The sequence below is a fragment of the Alligator mississippiensis genome, chromosome 3, assembly GCF_030867095.1.
Source record: "Alligator mississippiensis isolate rAllMis1 chromosome 3, rAllMis1, whole genome shotgun sequence".
Taxonomy (NCBI): domain Eukaryota; kingdom Metazoa; phylum Chordata; order Crocodylia; family Alligatoridae; genus Alligator; species Alligator mississippiensis.
The window spans coordinates 239,330,313-239,354,894 of NC_081826.1; the positions used below are offsets into that span (position 1 = coordinate 239,330,313).

The 24,582-nt window shown below is 46.4% G+C and overlaps 1 protein-coding gene across 4 annotated transcripts in view; it reads right to left on the bottom strand.

The window, feature by feature from the left end:
* FAM81B (family with sequence similarity 81 member B) overlaps nucleotides 1-24,582 on the bottom strand; it is a 65,224-nt gene that overhangs the window by 35,608 nt on the left and 5,034 nt on the right. For 3 of the 4 annotated variants that reach the window (XM_019483542.1, XM_059725016.1, XM_019483547.1), the window contains exons 2-3: nucleotides 21,421-21,484; nucleotides 7,676-7,928 (exon numbers count right to left, since the gene is read on the bottom strand). In XM_019483542.1, coding sequence (XP_019339087.1) covers nucleotides 7,676-7,928; nucleotides 21,421-21,461 — 294 coding nt within the window. In that variant the 5' untranslated portion in view covers nucleotides 21,462-21,484. The remainder of the gene's footprint in view (nucleotides 1-7,675; nucleotides 7,929-21,420; nucleotides 21,485-24,582) is intronic. The other variant, XM_059725017.1, reaches the window with a different exon arrangement.

The following is a 24,582-nucleotide window of genomic DNA, read 5'->3' on the forward strand; positions in this document are numbered from 1 at the left end:
AAAATAATTGCTTTGTCCTGCTGTTTCTTATGCAACATCAACCAATGCAGCTTTAGGCTCTACTAAGTTAAGGTCTTCATGCTGAGCATCATTATTCATGTCATCAGTATATCAGAATAGTTCTAGGAATAGGAACATGAGACTGGAAGGAATCCTGGGCCATCGAAGTCTGCAATTTGCTGACTCATGTTCTTCCTGCTTTTTGAAAAGACTTGAAATAAGTAAGAGTGACTTGTATTTTATGACAAGTGATTTATTTCTACTGTTGTATCTGTAGAAGTCAAGTTATAAACTAGGATCCCATTGCCCTAGGCTAGTGGTTCTCAACCTTTTACGTTCAAGGCACCCCTCATTATAGTTAAGGTATGCAATGGAAAAGGCCAACTCTCAGTTCTCACTTGTTTCTTGACTATGGGGAAAAAAAAACCAGAGCAATTCCTCTGTTGAACTGAGAGACCACAAGAGATCCAAATGAATTCCTATTTGAAATCTCTGGGTTTATCTTGTGAATCATGTAGCTGTTTCCATGCCTAACAGCGATAATATTGCATAGCACCCCATGGCACCTTTGAGAGGATCTCATGGCACCACATTGCAGCTCGGAGGGTTAGAATCATTGCTCTAGGCACTGCATAAACACAGAGTGAATAGACTGTTCCTGCCCCAAGGAGCTTACCCTTTAAATATAGTCTGTTCTGTGCACCAGGGGAAAACATGAGTTAATCAGAATTTGTGAGATTTATGGGAAAGAAAATGAGAGACTTTGTTGTAGGGGAGCTATCCATATGGCCTGGACTATGAGAAGCAATACAGAAAGGCACTGGATCTTTAAGGGCTTTCTTGGGGCTACTTTTTTTTAAAGAGAGATGAAGCAGCAAGGGTTGGAGGAAACCTTTAAGTCAGGGGTGGGCAAAATATGGCCTGCAGACTGGATCCAGCCTGCGAGGCCATTCTATCTGGCCTGTGGGGCCCCTAAAAAATTTAGAAAATTAATATTTATCTGTCTTTGGTTCCTGTCAAAAATGACAGGAACCAGGGGCAGTAGGACCCAGGGGAAGCCTGGCGGGCTCCCACAACAGCAGGGACCAGCAGGGGCTTCTGGCCTGGGACCATGTGGCTGCATCAGCGCAGGAACCGGTAAGGGTGGGGGAAGGGCAGGGGAGGAGCCTGGGGAAAAGCGGCCCCTTCCCTGCCCCATGGCCGGTGCTCCCTGCTGCGGGGCTGTCCTGAGCAGGCACAGGCATCCCTACATGGGCTGCAAGTGGCTGCAGTGTGGGGTGCCGGCCACACAGCGGGGGCGGGGCCGCTTTTCCCCCTCACTCAGCACCAGCTTGTAACCTGCCCCTGCTGCCAGCTTGGGCCTTGTGTCAGCTCTGGGCTCACCCGTTGGGGCCAGTGGCAGCATCTGAGGGCCCCCCTGCTTGCCACGCCAGGCAGTGTTTGCTGATGCTGCCCACCTGGAGCTTGTGCATCGGGCAGCCCAGAGGTGGCGGTGGCAAACACTGCCTGGTATGGCAAGTCAGGGGGGAGCTGCAGCACAGCCCCAAGGGGTGAGGCCGGAGCCAGTGCGGGGCCCAGGCTGGCAGTGTGGGCAGGTTACAAGCTGGTGCTGAGCGTGGGGAAAACTGGTCCCTCACCCACGCCATGGCCAGCGCCCCACACTGCAGCTGCTCACAGCTCATGTGGGGCTGCCTGTGCCTGCTCAGGACAGCTCCACGCATGTGCAGCAGGGTGCACTGACCACAGGGTGGGGGAGAAGCCGCTTTTCGCCCACACTCAGCACCAGCTCATTCCCTGCTGGGGAGCAGGGGGTCAGGGCTGCACGCTGCCCCGGACTTGTACTGTGGGGTTGGGGGGCACTGGGAGTGAGCAGGTGCATGGGGCCCACACTGGTGTCCCAGGGCCAGTGCCAGTGGGGCCCAGAGCACAGTGGCAGGAGTGTGGGGTCCCAGCTGGCAGAGGCTCTATGGAACTGGGCCAGCTCCCCCCTCTCCCTGCTGGTGCAGCCCAGCCTGGCTCCACAGACCCCTGCCAGCCTGCGCCCTGTTCTGGGCCCCACCACTGCTGGCCCTGAGACATTTGTCCCAAGACATTGGTCCCAAGATGGTGGCCAGGGGGTGGGGTACCTGTCAAGGGGTGGGACTACCCATGTGGGCCTTGACAGCTTGCCAAAACTAGGTAAACAGCCCTCCACCTGAAATAATTGCCTGCCCCTGCTTTAAGGGCTGATGTCTGGGTGCAGATATGGTGTTCTCTAAAAAAGTTGCCTATGCAGCAGGCCTGAGGCAGTGATTCCCAGGAGTCAAGGCATGAGTATCTGCAGGGCTCCCAAGACACTGCTGTCTTTGCATGCTGGGGAGGTAAAGCAGCAACAAATCTGGAGGCTGAATTTGATCACTAAAGTGTGGAAACAGGAATTTTTACTTGGCATTTCAGTACAACCCTAATTTTCAATTGTTATCAATGCCTTTGTATTTCTGCATTGGGCAAGTTAACAATGTTAATAAGAACTTTATCTTAGCATTTTTGATGGCTTTAATGCTTTAAATAATCAGTGCTTGCTTTCGATTACCAGAATTGTATTATTAAAATATAAGTATAGCTCGTATGAAAATTACAAAAGGATGACAAAAAGGCTTTTAAAAAAGCATTCAAGCAACGGATGTTACTAAAATACTTAATGTTTTCAGTGTGTTAATTCTGCATTTCATCCTCTCAAATAATTTATTAGTAATATTTAACTATTACGATTCACCTATTCCATTTCCTAACAAGTTGATACTTACAGCTTATGAAATGCTCACCTTTAGCTGTACCTCATGTTAGAGCCCAGTGGAATTAATTTGCAACCAGTCAAAAGAATATAATAAGGTGCTAATAATTGTTTTTACTTTAACTTTCATCAGTTTCTTGCATTTCCTAGTTTCATATGGAATTACAAATATCCTGAAACTGTGAGAGAATCTGTTTCCCAGATATCTATGGCTCATTTGAAACTACTGAATATTAGAAGGGTCAATATGGCAAGCCTGGCTTGGAGAAGGACACTTTGGATTGGTGGAACATTTGCTTTGCAGGTCCGGCAGACTTCAGGGGTGGGACATCCGGTGTAAATAAAAGCCCAGCATGTTCAGCAAGCTGGGCAGATGTGGCGAGGGACTCAAGAAGAGCAGAGCCAAGAAAAGCTGGGGAGCTCTCCCCCAGTGGATAATAGGCCCAAGGCTCCTGAAGCCTCCACTAGAGGAGCAGCCTTAGGAGCAGTGTGAGACCACTTAGGCCCATCACGGTGCATGGTTCGGTGCACGGAGCCGAGGCTTTGGGAGCCGCAAGCAGCAGCTCGAGCCTGCAACCCCAGCGGGGCCAGCGGGCCGCACGGTGCATGGGGCAGTGCATGGAGCAAGGGCCTTGGGTGCTGCAGAGAGGCAGCTCAGGCCCCATCTCCCGGCAAGCGGCCAGTTCCCACGGTGTGCAGGGCGGTGCCTTGGGAGCCAGGGAGCAGCAGAGGCTGCTTGGGTTAGCCACCTGGCGTGAGGACAGACAGCAGGAGCCTGAAGGGCCCAGCCTGTGTGAAAAGAGACCTTGGTGCCGAAGCCAAGGCACGGGGAAATAGTAGTGCTCCAGCATGAGGCTTAGCACCCAGAAACCAGCAGCAGTGGTGCAGCAGCTGAGAGGAGCTGAGCCCTCGGTGCCCAGAGCGGGGCACAGGGTGGAGAGGAGCCCAGCAGCACAAGAGAGGCCTGGAGAGGCGCTCCAGCAGAGAAGACCCCATCAAGCTGCACCCTGACCACTGCCACCTGAGGGAGCGTGAGACATTGGGCCCTTGGGTCCCACAGAGGAAAGACATTTGGGGAGGGCAAACCCAGAGAAGGGGCTGGGTGAGCAGCCGCCCTGCCTAGTCAAGGTCCTAAGGCGTAGGGGCCATTTGATATCCATCTTTCTGCATTAAAGAAAGAGGGAACTGTTCCTCTGGTAAAATCACATTTCCACTCCTATACTTTGCATGACCCTTTAATTGAGTACAGGTTCCCCACTGTGGGGTGGGGAAGCTGTGGGTGTTTTTGTGGATATAGTGTTTTCTTTAGGGGCTGTGGTTAGGAGTGATTTTTCCCACAGTGTTATTTGGGTTTGACCTTGGTTATTGGTTAATGTTCACTGTGTAAATATATGTATATGATAGTTAGTTTTATGTTTATGTATATTATAACTCAATACATTGTATATAGTTAAGAATTTTGGGCTTGGGCTAACTCTATAGAGGAAAGAGGGATCTGCTAGAAATTCTGGCATCCCTCTCACAGCACCCCCCCTGCATACCCATCCCGCCCAATTGAGAATAGGGCACACCCTTCAGTGTACCCAGGTTACATCAAGAAAAACTTGATCCTGACAGGTGTCCAACCCCCCCAACTCCATTTCACCAGGCTTGGTAACATTGCATCTCTCCTTGTATTTAACTATTCCAACACATTCAAACTTTTGAAAATCTGAATCTTTGGATCAAATTATCTCTTTCTAGTACAGGAGTGCTCAACCCCTAACCTGAGAGCCAGATTTGGCCTGTGGAGCCATGCCATCTGTCTACAGGGGTCATGAGTGGCAGCAATTGCTACTCCCCAGGTACCACATTTCTGAACAAATGGGGAGCCTTGTGGGCCAGGCAGCACAATGGATCCACACATGATGGTGGCCCAGGACCAATCTTGGGACACGGGCTGGCTGGAGGTGGTGTGGGCTCCAATCTAACCCTGCATGTCAGGTCTCTAGTAGGTGGCACAGGGTTGAGGGAGGTAGCATGGGGCAGTGGGAGGCCCAATCCAGCCTGCGGACTGGCCCCAAGTCTCTCATCTGGCCTGTGCTAGCAAAAGGTTGAGCAGACATTCTGGTGGGCAGAGTTAAGATTCAGAATGGCCTTGATAAACTGGAGGAATGATCTAAAGTGAATCAAAATTCAATAAGGAGAAATGCATGGTCTTGCACTTAGGATAGAACAAACTCGTACACTGGGGAATGACTAGCTAGGCTCTAATCCATAGTAATAGGAGTCTTTCTAGCAAACCAAGGGAAATGATTCTTCTCTGACACTGGTAAGGCCTCATCTGTAACACAGTTTCCAGTTTTGGGTCCCACACTTCAAGAAAGTTGTGAAGAGATTGGTAAGATTCCAGCAGAGAGCAACCAAAATAATTAGAGGCCTGGGAAATATGACTTATGAGGAAAAGCTATTTGCATTGCTACAAAAGCAGGGCTAATCCAGCCCAGCTGTGAATGTCCCCTGCATGCAGGTGGAGTAGGGGGGAATCTCAGCACAGAGTAGATGTAGCTGCTGTCACCCTCCATCCCGTTGTCTAGTGGGGCTGCAGCTAGTCTTTTGTGCTTTGCCTAGTCTGATCAGGAATGCTGCCTGCTGATGTAGTTTAGAGTCCTCATGGTACTCTAAACTGTGCTGAGATCAGAACTGAAGTAGAAGGGATCCAAGAACTGTTATTACTTGCTTGGCACACATGTTAAGGTGAATTTTGCCAGGTGCTACATATAGGGAAGAGAAATAAAAAGTAGAATACAAAACTGGTGACACCTGGCTGGATGGCTGGCCACAGTATGGAGAAAGATCTAAGTATCTTGGTAAATCACAGGCTCAATATGAGTCTTCAGTGTGATGCAGCTTCACAAAAGGCAAATGCAGTTTGGGATGCATCAATAGAAACATTAGGTGCAAGACATGACAGGTGATAGTGCCTCTTTACTCAGCACTGTTTAGGGCTCATCTAGACTACTGTGTACAGTTTCAGGCTCCATGTGTTGAAAAGGATCTGGAGAAGTTAAAGGGTCCAGGGGTAGGTGACAAAAATGATAAAGGGCTTAGAAGGCAAGTCATACAAAAAGATGTTGAAGGATATAGGCATGTTCAGCTTGTGGAAAAGGCGCTTAAGAGGGGACATGATAGCAGTCTTCAAATACCTGAAGGACTCCCAGTAAGAAGAGAGAAAGCACCTTTTCTCTCCCACTGCAGAGACTAGGACATGGACCGATGTCTTGAAGTTGCAGCAAAGTAAGTTCAGATTGGATATCGGGAAAAACCTCCTCACTGTTAGAGCGGGGAAGCAGTGGAATGAACTGCCTAGGGAAGTCGTGGACTTTCCATTACTAGAGGTGTTCAAGAAGAAGTTGGACAGGGATTGATTAGGAAGGATCTGGGCAAAACTAGGCCTATGTTCTACTTTGTGTATTTTCCCAATCTTCTAGGTTTTGCTAGTTGCCAAATGGGGCCAGGAGGCAGGGTTTTTTCCCTTCCTGCTGTTAAATGTATAAAGGTATTTTTAAGTCTTTCTCAGACACCGGCTGATGGCTGCAGCCAAGGCTGGGGATTTTGACTAGGGTGTGCCAGTGCTCCTGCTGGAACCTAAATCCAGAGCTTCCTGGCTAGCAGGTTTTGTTCTTCTGTTAAGATTCAGACCAATATTTCAGGTCAGGAAGGAATTTTACCCATGGTCAATCATCATTGACTCCAAGATGAACATGGGCCGACAATGCGAGGTCACGGTCGGCAGGGCTAACCGGATCCTGTCGTGCATCCACAGGTGCATCTCAAGTAGGGCCAAGGAGGTGATCCTCCCCCTCTACACAACACTGGTCAGGCCACAGCTGGAGTGCTGTGTCCAGTTCTGGGCACCCCACTTCAAGAGGGATGTGGACAACATTGAGAGGGTCCAGAGGAGGGCCACCCACATGATCCGGGGGCAGCAGGGCAGACCCTACAATGAGAGGCTACGGGACCTGAACCTGTTCAGCCTTCACAAGAGAAGGCTGAGGAGGGACCTTGTGACCATCTATAAACTCACTAGGGGGGACCAGAAGGTTTTGGGGGAGACCTTGTTTCCCCTAGCGCCCCCCAGGATAACAAGGAATAACGGCCACAAGTTGTTGGAGAGTAGGTTTAGATTAGACATCCGTAAGAACTACTTCACAGTTAGGGTGGCTAGGATCTGGAACCAACTTCCAAGGGAAGTGGTGCTGGCTCCTACCCTGGGGGTCTTTAAGAAGCGGCTCGATGCCTACCTGGCTGGGGTCATTTGAGCCCAGTTTTCCTCCTGCCCAGGCAGGGGGTCGGACTTGAAGATCTACAAGGTCCCTTCCGACCCTACTTCTATGATTAGTATAGACTGTGGGGGGTCTGAGGGAGGGTGCCCCCCTTCTGTGGTCTCTTAAACATGTTTTAACAACCTTTGCAGCAGGACACTGGCTACTGTGGTCCCCCTGCTTTAACTGTTGCAGGTTAGGGTATTATGTCTTGTGGTTGTACCAGGGTTGACTGTAATTTTGCTAATAGGTTAGACAATAGATTTGTATGAGATGATTTGGATAGGGATGATCCTACTTCAGGCAGGGGGTTAGACTCAATGACCTCTAAAGGTACCTTCCAGCCCTACTTCTCTATGATTCTATATGAACTTGAGCACAGGACAAATCTAGTTCTATGAGGCTGAATCAAACCTAGTGGTCAAAAGGACTCTGAATTCCAGAAACATAGCTGATATGGACATCTGGACTTATAGGTAAAACAGATATATGTAAATATTGTACAGGGAGCTCATTAAATACATTATTAGTTAATAGACTGGTAGTGACATAGGAGGGAGCTAGAAATGTAACAAGTCTCAGCAACACCTAGACCCACCTCAATATCATGACTGAGCTTCTTAACTATGCTTGTAATGGTCTGTATGTGATTTTCCAGTAGTTGCCGTGCAGTTGCCTCCCCTTGTTGATAGTTCTTACTTCCATGAAGGTACGAAACAATGTCATCTTTGATTCGAAAGGCCTGATCTAGGAGAAGAGCTGTGGCTCTCTCCTGACTTGATAATCGATCTTCTAGAAAAGTCGCTCTGTTACCAGGCATCACTGGAACTGGAGGAAGGAAAGACTGTTCCCTGTTCAAAAAAAAAAGTATAAATTTATTTTATGAATGGTGCTGAAAACTGGCAAGTATTGGAATACAGTATGAAATGCACTAAGTGGATAAGGTCACATAGCAAGTAAATGTACCTGGGAGACTGGTAATGACAGAGAGGTGTCCTTACCCTTTAGAAACTTCAGGGATAAAAACATTCCCTGGCACACTTCAGGGATGATAATCTAGACTACACGGTATAAATAAGGTTTGTTTTCATAAAAACATATTTGAGCTCTCTGGAACCCAGACTATTTTATTTTCTCTCTGATTCTGATTCTTGAGTAGGTTCACTGCTTGTGACTGTAAGGCAAAGAATTAATAAAGAGTGCATCCCATCCATCCCTTCAGTGAAAACAATAAGAGAGCCTTCATAAGGCACCGCCCAACGTATGTCTGAGTATTTGAAACTGAGCAGTTAATTCTGTTAATGCCCCTGGACAAACACATCACAGTCCCTCTTCTCAGAGGCTCAGTCCTACTTCCACTGAAGGCAATGGCAACATTTCTTCATTAAAGAATGAAGCTTGCCGTGTAAAACAAAGAAACTGTGACACAGGGTTCAGCCTGCATGGTTCTCAAAGGATGTGGAACACAGTAGACTGCTGATTCATGACTGGGGCTCCTGGCTGCTAGTGCAATACAAGTAATATCCATCCTCTTCCTCATTGTTTAATCTCTATATATCTTGCCAAGTAAAGATAGGGTATAGGACAGTGTATCTCAGCCTTTTTAGAGTTGAGACACCCTTCAAAAATGCCAGCTCTTAGTTTTCACTCTTTGTTGTTGTTGTTGTTGTTGTTGCAAAGAACTCAGACCACAACAGGTCAGAATGTTTTTAATACTATGGATTCCCATGTGAAAATTCTGGGTTTCTCTTTTGAACCATGTTTGCACACCTAATGGCTGTGTCCACACAAGCATGGATGGTTGGTTCCCCGGGGACAACTTGCAGTGGTGCAACTTGTGCTACCACTAGTTGTCCCTGGGGAATGCCCGTGCCATGGGTAAAAAAAATCTGCACGCTGCTCCCTTGCAGTGTGGAGAACAGCTGAATGTGTGGTATATGGTGCTGCAAATGTATCTGTGGCACCACATACTACATGGCTGCGCTCACCTGGATCCGGCCAACAGCGCTAACATTGTGTGGCACCCTGCCTGCACAACACCCTGGTTGAGGATCACTGGTAGAGAAATAAAATGCTAGACTCATTTCATACTTTCCCTAAGAATTTTTAGTGCTTCTAAAAAGTGCCAAATGGACAGCCTGGAAGACTGGAGTCTTCTAGTAATCTGCAGAGGATGTACAACAGAAGTAGCAGTGGTGTAAGCTTCCTCCCTCTGCCCTGTCAATATGTCTCAGTTCTCACCTGGACAGAGCACCTCCTAGTTTGAGAGAGCAGCACACTTCTTGCTACTTCTAGAAGATGCTAAATGATGCCAAGTGTGGTGGTGGGTTGCTAACTTTTAATGCTGACACTTTTCCACTAACAACTAGAAGAGCAATGGGTGCATTCACACGTACTAACTTTCAGACAGCTAAGCCAACTAAAGTGTCAAAGCACGCACATGTGTGGAGCAGAGTTGACTTCTATGTGGTGCAAGATAATATACCTCTGAGTTGTCTTATCTTGAGTTGCATTAGTTGAATTTCCTTATTTTAAGTTGACTTAGGTCGTGTGTACGTACCCATAACGTGCGGAGTTTGTGCCTTGGGCAAACCTGCTGAGCATTGATAGCAGGGGACAGGCACAGGAATCCTACATATGCAGGGAACTCAAAAACAGTCTCCAGCTGCTGCTGCCACAGCTATAGAACAGTCTGCCTGCTCTGGCTTTTGGTCTCTCAACAGCAGTGCAGTATCCATGCACCTATTGTTGGGGCTCAAACTCTGTGGGGGTGAAGCCCATGGTTTGTGCCCGTTTGCCCATCCCAAGTTATGGTCCTGGCAGCTAGACTCACACCAAAACTGTAATATCTCTACTGTCTTGTCAAGAAACAGAAGTAGGAATGCAGGAATGATGTCAGACCCCACCAAATCCCCCACTGAAATGGGGTCGAACAAACAAACCAGATGATTAAGAGTTAAACTACATGGAAATCTAGTGCCAGAAAGGAAGATGAATAAAATATACATTTGAAATTGACAGCTTAATTTAGTAAGATATGCAATATCTTATTAGATCTACTAAATAGTTGGAAAAAATTGTTCTTTGCAAGCTTCAGGCACAAAAGGAGGGTGCTAATTTCTGGCACAACTGCCAAAAAACTTGAGTTCCCAACTGATTTAGAGCACAAACAGACCAACTAATCATAGCAGGTTAACAGAGATGGGAATTTACCATGTCTTAGCTATTTTATGGTGGATCTTTGTGTGCCTATCCTTACCCCATGGTAAGCCAAAGCTAAATCAAGGTAGCTTAAGCCTGTTTCACTGAGGAGGTGAATGGACAGACTGATACAATATGGAATCTGGTCAAGACCTCCAGGACTCACGCTGTTTCTCATACAAAAGTCTGGGAGTCTTTTCTTAACTGCCCGACCCTTGAATTTATATCTTACCCAAGTGGCCAGCTTTATTTTGTGTTCCTTAAATTAAGCCCAATACCATGTTTGTCTTTATCGCCTATATCCCAGACACACACTCTTTTATAACATAGTTTAGCCACAATCCATAACTTCATGGTAGAGGAAAATTCCCAGGCAGTCATCTGGGGAAGAAATCAGATGTGTTTTACCTTATAACGATCTCTGCTTTTAGACTGCTATAAATAAAGGCTCTTGTATAAAAATAACTTTAAAACAAGAAAGAAGAGAAGAAAAGAGTTCAACTGCCTTATGCAATCAATATACAAAATGCAAAGATGACAGTTCAATGACTGAAGTGTGCCTAAGGATAATCCACAACAAAATTTACAAGCATATTGACTATAAGGATGCTCTGCAGCTGGCTCATGGTGGCGTGTACAAAAAGCTACTTTACATTTATTTATGCAATTAAGATTTAAAAATAAATGCAATCATTGCCAGCCATAAAACGGCACCAAGACTTACATTTTTATTGTCAATCACTGCTCAGAAAAAAATTTAAATATCAAAATGCCCTCTTGACATAGCATACTGGGCTTCATCAATGGCTACAGAACACAAGTCACAGGAGCCTGACAACAAATCCTGGTGTATAATTGAGATTTAATTTTTTGTTATTTTTATATCTGTATCTCTGTATATCACACACGATCTTCAGCAAAGAAAAGGACCTAAGAATCACCATTAATTACGTGAAATACGACCTCTAATAAACTCTATATTGATGTGTCAGCTGTCTGATCTCCATTCACTGATCTCAGATTTTTGCTAGAGAGACCATAATACTTGAGATTTAGGGTTTTGCTCTCTTTGGTTAGCGTTTTGATTAGCTTTCTAGGCATGCTTAAATGGGGCTGCCTCTGCTATAATTCTCACAGCGTTTCCATGATAAGCTAAACTGAAAACCCAGGGCTCTTTGTTTGTCTCACATTTTATACACCTAAATTTTGATTCTGTCCTAATGGTATTGGGAGTCACATGACTGACTGAAAACAATACCCACTGTTGATAGCCTCTGATCAAGACCTGTTTCTGCTCTGTCATTCACTGGTTGGGGGCCCTTGGGCAAGTCACTGCACCTCCCTGTGGCTCAATTTTTCTAGCTATAAAGTAGTAAAAGGGTAATTTACCTCCCTCATTAAAGCCTGCTGCAATTTATCTCCCATTTACAACAGTGAAAGAATGTGCACACAGGTAGTTAGCACACAGCACTTGAGACTTGGTAAAGCCTCACCCCTTTTTTACCCCACAGTAAACTTAATGTGTTCATAGCCCCAGAGTTAAATTAGTCTTTGCTTGGTTCTCCTGGAACCAAAAACTGATGGCTGCAAGCATCCCAAACTAGCAGTTCCAAGACAATGCAAGCACTAAGTTTTTCTCTACTGATGTGAAATTGTCCCTGGAGCAGAGAGGACCACAGCTTGAAACCTCTGGCATCTTCTGGTGGAAACTCTCAAACAATGATCAATTAAAAGCTAAGCCTCTGAAGTGATATTGAAGCTTCAGTAGTCTAGGAAGTATGTAAGAGGCAAAGATTATTTCTGTGAGTGATAACTTCTATTTTATTCTTCAGGTCCTTGAAGAAGAATGTATTGCATTGGCTAAGTCTATCCCAACCATGCAGTTGGTTTGACAACCTTCTGAATCATGGAGTATGCCTGAGAGGTCACCCAGACCTTTGACATATATGCTTAGTCCGGAGCATGGAGGAGTGGAGGCTGCCCATACCTTTCATCCCCACTTTAGGTCATTGAGACAAAATCCAAAGGCTAGACTGAGTCTAGGCATTTGGTGCCTCCATGGCTGTAGCTGTATAAGCACTGAGGAATTGAAGATCTACCACACAGATGTCCTGTGTGATAAATAAGGATTCTACCACTGAGCCACAGAGACATCATGCAGTTGGCCCATAAAAATATCACCCACAGAAATCCTGGCCTCTCAGCATGTTTCCGTTGTTTTAACCCTTTTCTCTCTGCTTGCTCTTTTTCTGTGGACTAACAATATTCTGTGTGGAACAAGCTATTCTTTGCCACTGCATTTTCAAACTTGTTACAGCTCTTAGAGCAAAGCTTCTCAATTTTTTAAAACTCAAGGCATCCCTTGGAAAATGCCAGGTTTTAGTTTTCACTTGTTTTTTTGAGTACAGAAAAATAATAGAGCAATTTCTCTGTTGCAAAGAACTCAGAAAGACAACTATGGGTCAAAATATTTTTAATACTATGGATTCCTAGCTGAAATCTTTGGGTTTCTCTTGTGAATCATGTTTGCATATCTAACACTGCTAACCTTGTGCAGCGCCCTTGGAAGGAACTCAAGGCACGCCAGGGTGCTGCAGCATTCTGGCTGAATATTGCTGTCCTAGAGACAAGCCTATCAAGGGGCCAACTGAGGTAATCCAGTTGGTAAACTGGGGTGTTACTGGGAGTTGATTCAGCCTTGAAATGGGTTTAATTGTAGGATTCCTTTCTGGAATAGTGGCATGTGGAGGCCTATTACCTGAGAGATGTGCTCATGAAGATGAAGAGAGTTTAAACTATAACAAACAGGAACTATATCAGTATCTACTGTCACATGGTATTGCACTGTGCTATCGTGTTCAGCAGGCTGAACATCGGGAAAGAGCAAGCAGTGACTCAGCAGTATAGCACACGCAGAAAATCCACTTTCTTCAGTTTATCAGGGTTGCTTGTTTAAGCCTCTCATTAAAAGCCTGATCCTGCAAGATGCCTATCAGCTTTGCTTCCTTTTCACTTGGAGTGCTTACATGAGAGACACTTTTTATGATTGGGCCCCTGGAAATGCTCTACAGCCGTAATGTAAGACGTGCATGGCAACAAGCGCTTTTAAAATAGCTGATCATGTGAAAAATTAACCCTGGTCAAGTGAGGTATTACATTAAGGTGCTCTAAAGTAGAGCACCTTAGGGAACTTGGGTTCCCTCCAGGGTAAATTTTTCATGTGGGGGCAGGGCAGAGCTAGTGCTCCTAGCCCAGCCCTGCCCTGCCCCTGGGGCTGTCAGCAGGGGAGGGAGGAGGAAGGGGATGGAGCTGCCAGTTGCTTTGAATGGCCAGAGCTGAGGGGTGGGGGCAGGGTGAAACAGAGCCCCCTCACCTGAATCTACCTTGGCTGGGATAATGGGGGGATCTGGGTCAGACCTGTGAGGTGAGGGACTCTGTTACACCCTGCCCCCACACCCAGCTCTGGCCATTCAAAGCAGCCAGGAGCAGCTAGCATGGAGCTGCTGGCTGCTTTCAATGGCCAGAGCTGAGGTGGATGTGAGGGGAATGGAGCCCCCTCACCTTTGCGTGCCCCCTAGCTCCCCTGGCTGGGGTACTGGGGGAGCTGAGCTGGGCCTGCGAGGTGAGGGGGCTCTGTTCCCCACCCCCCTCAACTCTGGTCATTCAAAGCAGCCAGCAGCTCCCTCTGCTCCCCCTTCCCTCCCCTGCTGACAGCCTTGGAGCTGGGGGCAAGGGCTGGCACAGAGCTGGGGAGAGGGGCAGTTCAGCAGCCTCCTCAGAGGTTACCAGAGTGCCCCCACCTGCTGGCCCAGGCTGGTGCAGGCTAGCTCCAGCCCCCCTGGGGGTGAATGTCTGTTGGGTTGGAGGGGGGAGGAGGGGACGCTCCAACTTTATGTAAAGCGCCATGAGTTAGTTCAGGCCCTAACATCTGTAGGCACCATCATCAGGAACCCTATATCCCTTCAACTGGTGCTGTTTGAACAGGGTAAAACTATTAGCAGTTTTGAGTGGTTGTCTGTACATACACAACAGGTATGGGGACACTTAATTCTGATATTCTGTATCACTTTCCACAAACTTCTTCAGAATTCTTATAACAGCTTGATTTATCTCTTTCTGCAGCTGAGCAATTTATAGAACTCGTAATGCTAATGGGTGTAAAAAGGGCAGTAGAATATCTGTTAGGTACTAGAAAGTGGTTTACTAGTTATTGGTGCTATAATGGAATTTAAAATAGTCAAAGATGTTGACAATATCATTTACCATCAATTCATATATTTAATACAAATCTTGCTGGCACCAAATTTCTGAAATGGAAATTAAAACCTTTATTTTGTGAGTCTTCGGTAAAACAAACAAAGTAGAAGAACTCCATATGCTATCTGTTTCCAAATGATTTTGACTCAGTAAAGAACTTTCTCAAAAAGTCCGAAAATGCGTCAACTCCCTTTCCCCTCTCTTAGTGTCAGCATTTCAGCTTTTGGTCATATCATAAAGACCTGAGTTTTTAATTTAATTTCCCTATCAAAAATGTTGCCTTCCTTAAAAGTGTTTTTTTTTTAAATATATATATTTTTCAAAGAAACCTAGGAAATATAGACACATACCTTTCATTAAAACTGTCTACATTTAGGCCCCCAAGTACAGATTAGACTGTTTTAAAAAGCCTACCTGTGTCAACTTTTAATGAGAGTAGGATTTGTCAGAGGAATGGATCCTTATGCATATAGAACAAAAATAGAATGCAATTTTAATTTCCTTTGTTTTTTATTCTGACCCAAACATATTTATTATAAAGTAGCATTATAATTATTTATAATAATAATAACAACGATTAGTTCTAACTGTGGAGAAACCAAGCATGTTTTTAGAACCTAGGAATCATATTCTTAAGGCCATTTTACTCTGAACATTTACACCCCTTTAAGGCCCCTTTGTAAATGTTCAGGGCCAGGAATTTGGGGTGGGGTAAGTGAGGGTAGGGCTGCCCACTTAAATCTGGGGCACAGAGCCCATTTCTGACATATCAGTGATGGGGGCTGAGTGACAGCTGCATTGCTACTTGCCCTGCCACCTGCCCCACTGCCTCACTGCTGCTGTCATCGTATCTGCATGTCAGCCATAAAGATCCCTGTGGTCCAGACCTGGCCTAAGGGGCTAGAGCAGGGGCAGTTTGACCTCTCATATAAGAGATATGTATCCTGTCAGCCTTGGACTTCTGGAAAGGTAGAATGAAGAGACAGAGAATGGAGGTTAGAGTATCTTCATACTGCTCTCCTTATACAGGTTTCCCTCGCTTTATGCAGGTTCTGTATATACAAATTCGCTCTTATGCAATGACCCTTTTTACACCCCCAATTCATTATATGCAAGGTGAGTCTGTAGGGGAAGGGGTGGGGGGTGGGGCACGGTGTGGCGCAGCCCAGCAGCTGCAGGTAGGTGGCGTCAGGCGCTCCCGGGTCGGCAGCAGGGAGCAAAGCAGAGGGAACTGTAAGTGGGTGCGGGACATGGGGGCACAGTTCTTGCTTCTACATGCATCCCAGGAGGGCTGCAGGCTGGGGGTCTGCACTGGGTTCTTCCTGGTGGGCGTGTGCCCCCAGATCTGCACGCAGGATGAACACAGGCTGCTGCTGTGGGCTGGGACCGATGGCAGCACTGGGCTGTTCCCAGCGGGGAGTTTGGGCTGTGCTGTGCTCAGGGTGGGTGGTGGTGGCACTGGGAGGTGGGGGCTGGGGGGCTATGGCAAATTTTGGGGTGGCTACAGCCCCCCTCCCAGTGCCACTGCCGCCTGCCCTGAGTGCACCACCGCCCAAGCCCCTGTCACGAAGAGGCTGGTGCCATCATCGGCCCCAACCCGCAGCGGTAGCCTGCCTTCATCCTATGCGCAGATCTGGGGGCACACCCCGGGAAGAGCCTGGCATAGCCCAAAGCCCTCCCAAGGTGTGCATAGCAGTAAGAGCTGCACTCCCCTGTCCTGTGCCCTGCACCCACTGACAATTTCCTCTGCTTTGCTCTCTGCTGCAGCCCTGGGAGTGGCTGATGCCACCTGCCTGCAGCTGCTGGACTGCGTCATGCCCCTCTCCTTCCCTCCCCCCACCCTTTCCCTAGCCCCAGCCCCACTCCCTCCCTTGCCGCCATGGGAACGTATCCCTGTTTGTTACCTTATAAACTGGATTCCCTTTATGCAAATTCAAGTTATATGCAGTTTTCCGGGAACGCACGTACCTCATAAAGCAGGAGAAACCTGTACCAGCTACAAGAGGAACTGGGGAGATATATAGAAAGGTCCTAGTTATACCTCATGCTGCCAGATCCCCAAGTGATCTGTCCTGCTGTACCGTCCTCTATCTCATCTGCCACTGAAGGAGTATGTGGGGGCTGAGGGGGATCCAGGAAAAGGTCGGCTGGGTTGTGGCCACAAACCCGGCACGTACAGATGGGCACTTTCGACTGCTGGAGTAGAATTAGGCACAAACGCATACTGGTTCAAACAAAGATGGCTTTACTTACACTGTCAAGATGTACAGCATAGGAAGAAAGTTAACTTCAAACTTCAGACTTCAGTTACAGTTTAACCGGGGAGCTCTTATTCGATGAGATATCTTTCTAAACACGAGCATGCAGAACACATCTGGGTCGGTCGGCGACGGGGAGTCGTCAGCGGTTGATCAGTCTGCCACGTTAACTCCGAGATGGATGCGGAGTTCTCCAACTTGGGCGGAAACTGCTCCAACCTTTTATACGGCTAGCGAGCCAATTGCTAGTCACCACGTAGGAATAATTTAGAACCGGCCAATAGTAATGTGTGAATTTGCATATGAGTGGCGGGAACGCCGGGGTTCTCCACTGTGCCGAGAAATTCCCTCGTACAAAATCTCACCGTGCCTTGTGCTAGAAAGTTCCACTGTGCCGAGGCACTCAACCACTAAGCTCTGCCCTGACAGAGTACAGATGCCAAAACATACATGACTGCAAATCTCAAACTCAGCTGATTGTTAAGATCAAACAGCCGCTTCCCAAAATAGGGAGGGGAGGGCTTGCAGGTCAGAGTTCATCCCAGGCCTTAAGTGATCATCGCCCTAACCTACCATGCTAAACAGACTCCCGTTAAAAAAAAAACCGTGAAAAGACCCTTGGAGAGGTACCATTGCTCCATGGAGAAACCGAGAAATATTCTATGAAAAACATTCTGCTAGGACGTCATGCCTTCTGAATTGCCTTCCTTTAGTTTTATTATTAATATTACTTTCCTGAGAACAGGGTTTAACTCCAGCTAATTATTTCCATTTTAACATAATCTTTTGTCAGTGATATCATAATCATTGCCACAGTGGGCATTTATGATGTTACAGCCTTGAAATGACTACTCTCACTGTAAGCAACTAAGTTTGAAAATTTTAGCTTGTAGTTTTATGATAAATCAGCACAAGAAAACATTACATAAATTTGTAGGTGGAACACTTATAAATGTAATATCAAGGGCAGTTAATCAATTTTCCATTACTTAAAGTCATTCCCTCAGTTCTGCAAAAAAAGGATAATTTAGCATGATGGCACTTCACGGTCATGAGCAATCAGCATGCCCCTCAGATTCAACTTATATGAACCTTGACTCCTTACTAAAGGAAATCCATCCTCATTTCTCTAGTTATTGAGCAGAAAGCAATGAAGGATATACTTTAAAGAGGACTTGTTAACTTTTACTTAGGGAAGGAAAGAATGCATTTAGTATCCAAACAAAATGTTTTTTATATTCATTAACTGTCCATTGGCTTTACCCACAGACTGTTGATATATTAACAGTAAGATGCAACATCTGACTTTCCAAGGATTCCGTCCTGCTTTTTTGTTTAGTTTACTTCCTGTTAAGACCTACCAGTCACAGTGGGCATTTATACACATACCTTTTCATTTAGCAATGAGCTGGAGATCTGCCGCTTCTGAGTAGACCTGATGCATGCAGTTGTACAAGTGGCGAAATGCACATCAGTGGGCAGAAAATGGCAGCAGTGCACTTTTGAACTAAAGCACCTCCAAGGTGTTTTATTCAAAAACACTCCGCCGCCATTTTCTCAGCACTGACATGCATTTTGCCACTTATAAAACTGCAAATGTCACAGCGCCAGGTGCTTGTACATGTCAAAATGATTTTTCTACTAGCTGCAGACTTTTGCATTTTCTCCACAAGGGGCTGGAACATGTTACTACCACTGCAGTGCTCTCTAAACCCTGCAAGCCTCAGTGACAGAAAGCCTTGAGCAATTGAGATATGGCATTGGTTGCAACCAACAGCATTTAAAATTCCACTTGAAAATGGGGGAAAATTCAATATACAAGTCTTCTATAAACCCACTCCCTTATATGTTCCCTAGCTGGCCCAAATATAAATAAGGCTGAATTAAGAGGGAATGGGGCTAGTTAGAAGGTACTAATTTGCCATCACTGGCAGGAAGACTTGTATGAAGCCTGGGACAGAACTTAAAATTGCCTTTACTGGAACCTCAAGGAGGAGGAGGGGCACTCCAGGGTCACTGCCGCACTTCCATATGGAGGAATTCCTTTTCCAGCCCAATTGTCATTAGGCTCCCTGCGAAGGTGATATTGTCCCCATGAGCCTAAAAACTGAAACAGTCTCTCACATCAGACTGCAGCTCACTAACCGCAAAGCCAGCCTATCCACCCAACACATCAATAGTCATGGTATAGTGCAAAATATCAGCCCTTTACTTCTTGACTCCTGCTAGTTTTGAAGGAGCCCCAGTACAATGCTAAAAAAAGCCAAGATGTTCCCCACAAACCTGAAAAATAGTATCTGTCAAATAGAGGTGTTGCATGACTGGGTTCACTCATATAGATAAATCATAAATCATTTATCCCATGTGGCTTCTTGCAATGTGTATCTGAGCTGAACTGAAATGACAACATATTGCCAGATTGCCAGTGACCTGCATATGTTCTCCAGTGAGGAATTCTGTAGTATGTGTTTCACATAATATTGCAGTGATTCCTTCGTTTCCATAAACCTTTTACTGCTTCTCAAGATCTGAACTTTGGGTCAAGGACTATCTCCTGTAGCATGGAAGGCCTCTTAAGAAAATTACAAGGCTCTTCTACAGAGATGTTTGAAAAATGTAATTCTGGCAAAAGTGCTTATCAGTGCATTTTTACCAGGTGTCTGATTTGAAAAAGTCTTTAAGCTTTGCAGAAGTATACTACATAATGATATAAAGAAAGTGTAGATGTTTTAATGGGATATTACCCAGTTCAGACTGGTTCTGCTGGCAACCTGCAGGCTGCATGCAACCCATGAGGGGTTAGGTTGCAGTTCTTGGGCTCCCTGCCTGGCCACTGCTTCCCATGTTCCCCACATGGAAGGCTAGGGCTGCAAAGTCAGCCAGAGTTTCCAGGCTCCCCCTCCTTCTTCTGGCTTTTGCTGCCTGCCTTTACCTGTGAACTGGGCAGTGCAGCACAGCATGATTAAGGAGGAGCTGAGGGCGAGCCTGGGGCTGTGCAGGCTGCAGTGCAGTGGTGGGGGGACCAGATGGCAACACAGGGTGCAGTGGTGGGTGAGGAGTGCCTGCTCAGGAACACAGTGCTGGGGGGCAAGTGATGCAGCAACAGGGGAGAACGGATGCACAGTGCAGCAGTGGGGACTGTCTATGTGGTGTGTAGCCCATGGGGCCTGTGGCTCATTGGTATGGCCTGCAGGGTTTTCAGTCCCCAGCTGCCTAGAAATTATATAGCCCTTACCTAGTTAGTTCCTGGTGCTCCTAAAGTAAGCACCCCATGCAGTTAAACATGCAGTAATGCCAACAGCACCAGTAGCTAGTTTTTTTTTCTTAATAGTGACAGTCAGATGTAATGTCACTTACAGATAGCTGCCCTGTAAAGAACTCCAAATGGAATCCAGAGAAAAGCTTTTCCCCTGGTGAGAGAAACTGGAGACCATGATGATTCATTCAAGCTAACAGTTCTGAATATCACACTTCTGCCTGTAGTCAACAGACCTAATTAAAACCTTGTTTCCAGATTTTAAGAAGTGTCGATGGTAGTTTGCTCTTCCGGTAAATGAAGTGGCCAGGATGAGCACAATTTGAGAGACAAACCTGTTCCTATGCCTTTCACAAGCAGGAAGAGGCATGGGAACAGGTGAAACTAGCTGTTCGTATGCCTGTTCTCTGGGACTAGGTATTGCTTCAATATTGAGGTTCAATAGGTAGCAACAGGTGCCAGAATTGGGACATGGGATAGGGACAACCCTCCATGCATACAACAGCCTTAACAGCTCCTCTTTTAATTTAGTAGCATGCATTCCTTCTTATTCCAACTTGTTATTTTACAAGTGGGAATAGAATTGTTACCCCATCTCTCCCTGGCCTTTAAGGTGTTCCTAGCATCCTTGGTAGTGTGAGAGTCCTCTAGTTCTTGTGAATGGGAAACGGTGGGGAGGGAGTCCTCAGCTCTGCTGCAAGGTGATGGGCTAGATATCTGTCTCCTTTTTGCTTATGTATTTCTGGGTATCTAAAGCAAAATTTTTTTTAAAAAATCAATGAATCTAGACACTCCAGTATAACAGTCATAATTGTTTTTTAAGGATCAGAATGTTGAATTAAGACCCCAAGGACCAAATGTACAATTTGTGAGCTAGAAAGGCTGGCACTGATAGTTGGTGGTGGTGCACATTTGATTCATCTCAGGTGGTCACATAGCCCAATCTCCTGCTCCCATACCTTTTGGGAGAAAGGGCTACTTTAAGATGCTGTGGTGCCAAATATCCCTTCCTTTCAAAAGGAAGAGGTATGATTCTTAAACACATCAGTTAGGATGATCTTACTCCATTCCATACTGAAGAAGATGGTTTGATCCTGTACAGTACACTTCGGAGCCTTATAGCAATGTTTCTTTTCCCTTCTTCAGTTCAAAGTATAGCTGGGTGGCCCCAACATAAAATACTCTTGATATAGTCAACCCAATCAGAACTAGCAAGGTGTCCTAATACTTCAACACTGTTCCTTGCTTTCCTTATCAGTGGAAGTTATTCCATTAGAGTCAACTCTGCAATCAAATGATAAGCACTTGAATGCAATAAGTGTCTATTCAAGCTGTGGTGACAGTCATGATAATAAGTAATTATGGACTTACTTGTTAGTGTTAACCAGGTCTGCAGGGTTTTCTGTTGACATTGTTGCCTGAAGAAAAATCTTATCTAAAGCAAAGATCAAAAAAGTGTTTATTTGTAGTTTCCATGTATACAACTCAAATCACTTTACAGTATTGCCTGGAGTGTGCCAATGATCCTGCTGGGGCCAAAGCCAGAGATCTGTGGCTAGAGGACTTGCCCCTCTGCTCAGGGTCAAAGCGATCACCATATTTGGGGGCAGGAAGGAATTTTACTCCAGACTGGTAGGTTTAATGAATCCCAGCATGCCGCTTTCACTATACTTTGATCAGATTGGTGTGGACTGTGGGGATTTTTGCCTTCTTCTGTAGAGAGGGACGTGGTCCTGTACCTTGATATCTTGAGTATGTTTAATAGATTTCATTGATATTTGGGCTGGAAGGGACCCCAGAGGATCATCGAGTCCAGCCCCCTGCCCCAGGGGCAGGAAGTCAGCAGTGATCATAGGATCCCAGCAAGATAAGCATCCAAATGTGTCTTGAAGGTGTTCAAAGTGGGTGCTTGAACCACCTCTGGTGGCAGTCTATTCCAAACCTTGGGGGCTCGGAAAGTGAATAAGTTCTTTCTTATGTCCAGCCTGAATCGGTCATGGCAGAGTTTGTGACCATTTGATCTTGTCATCCCTTGGGGCACTCTGGTGAACAGATGTTCCCCCAGATCCTGATGAGCACCCATGATAAACTTATAGGTGGCCACCAGATCACCCCTGAGCCTGCGCTTTTCCAGGCTGAAGAGCCCCATGGCTCTCAGCTTGTCATCATAAGGTCTGTTTTCCTGACCTCTGATCATGCATGTGGCTCTTCTCTGCACCCTCTCAAGCTTCTCCACATCCTTTTTGAATTGTGGAGCCCAAAACTGGATGCAGTACTCCAGCTGCGGCCTCACCAAGGCTGAGTACAACAGGAGAATAACATCCTGGGATTTGCTAGAGAAGCATCTATGGATGCAAGCCGGTGTTTTGCTCGCTTTACTAGCCACAGCATCGCACTGAAGGCTCATGTTCATCTTGTGGTCAACCATGACCCCCAAGTCACTTTCATCTGTAGTGCTAACCAGCGTAGCACTACCGAGCCTATAAGCATGCTGCAGGTTTTTCCTCCCCAGGTGGAGAACCTTGCATTTTTCAGTGTTGAACACTATCAGGTTCTCATCCGCCCATTTCATGAGCCTGTCAGGATCCACCTGGATCACCCTCCTGTTCTCAGGTGTGGATGCTTTACCCCAGAGTTTGGTGTCATTGGCAAACTTGGCCAGCCCACTGCTGACACCAATGTCCACATCATTGATGAAGATGTTAAATAGTATAGGCCCTAGGACAGAGCCTCGAGGGACCCCACTGGTCACAGTGCACCAAGATGATTGGCTCCTGTTGACCACCACCCTCTGGGTCCTGCCACGGAGCCAATTGCCCAGCCAGTGGATTGTGGTGAGGTCGAGGCCACAGTTAGCCAGTTTAGCCAAGAGGTGATCGTGGGATACCAGATTGAAGGCTTTTTTAAAGTCAAGATATACAACATTGATCTCTTTCTCCCCTGTCCAGGTGATAAGTCACCTGGTCATAAAAGGAAATGAGATTGGTCAAGCAAGACCTACCCGCAACAAACCCATGCCGGGTATCCCTCAGGATATTGCCTTCAGCTAGTCTGTTAAGGATGGCCTCCTTGATAATCTTTTCCAAGACCTTCCCCAGGATAGGGGCCAGGCTGATGGGCCTGTAGTTTGCCAGATCTACTTTCCTTCTTTTCTTGAAGATAGGCACGACACTGGCCCTCTTCCAATCTTCAGGCACTTCACCAGAGTGCCAAGAACTCTCAAAGATCTGTGTCAGGGGCTGAGCTATGATGCTAGCCAGCTCCTTGAGTATCCTTGGGTGTAACCCATCAGGGCCAGCTGACTTGAAGATGTCCAGCCTGTCAAGGTGTTCCTTCACGAGGTCAGCTTCGATGGAGGGCAAGCAATCTCCCTCACCCAGGCCTCCCTGACCCACAGTGGGCAGGGCCATCCCAGGGGACTGGTGAAAGACTGACGCAAAGTACCCATTTAGCAAGTTTGCTTTTTCCTGGGCATCAGTTGTCAGTTGCCCTATCTGGTTTAGCAGGGGTCCAATGTTGCCCTTGCTTTTCCTCTGGCTCCCCACATATCTAAAAAAGGACTTTTTATTTTCCTTGATATTTGTAGCTAGCTGGAGTTCTATCACAGCCTTGGCTTTCCTGGTTTGCTCTCTGCAGGTCTGGACCAGAGCAGAGTATTCCTCCTTGCTGGTGGTTCCAATTCTCCATCCTTTGTAGGTCTTCCTTTTAAGATGCAGGAGGTCCGCCAGTTCCCTGGAGAGCCAAGGGGGCTGCTGTGCCCTTTTGCTGCCTTTCCTCTGAGACAGGATGGGCTTTGCTTGCGCTTCCAGGATTGCTCCCTTGAGGAGCAACCACTCATTCTGAACTCCCCCAACCTATATATTAACAACTCTCCTATATATTAGCAACCTTTTTACAGAAGCAGGACATTGACTGCTGTGGTTTCTGTGCTTTACCTGTGCCAGGTTAGGGCATTATATCTTGTGTTGTGTCAGGGTTGTTGGCAGTTTTACAAAGAGTTTAGCTTATGGATTGTATAGGATGGTTTGGATAGGGATGATCTAAATATGTCTGGAGGTCCCTTCCAGCCGTACTTCTCTATGATTTCTATAATTTCTATTTATAGTCCATATTTGCAGGAAACAGTTTTGTACATGGATATATACTCCACGAATGCAGCAAATATTCCACAAGTTATATGAAAGAATTGCAGGGACTGATTTATGATCCATTCCCTTAGTGCTGTTTAGGGAGAGCAAAGGCACTAGATTCTGGCCATATCTGACAAGCACAGCAGGGCTCGTTCCTGGACCAAGATCATCCCCCTGTCCCAGGAAAGAGACTTACTAGGGCAAGGAGGATGAAATGGTGGTATAATTGGAGCTCAGGCCAACTTCCCTGATCTTTCTGATTTCCTCATGATCTCTCAGTGGACCATAGTGCAAATTAAAGTGAATGCCAGCCTCGCACTGAGACCAGGCAGGGCATAGATGACATAGGTCATAAAACAAGGGAGTCATAACTATGTGAAACACCTGTTGATGTGGATCCTAG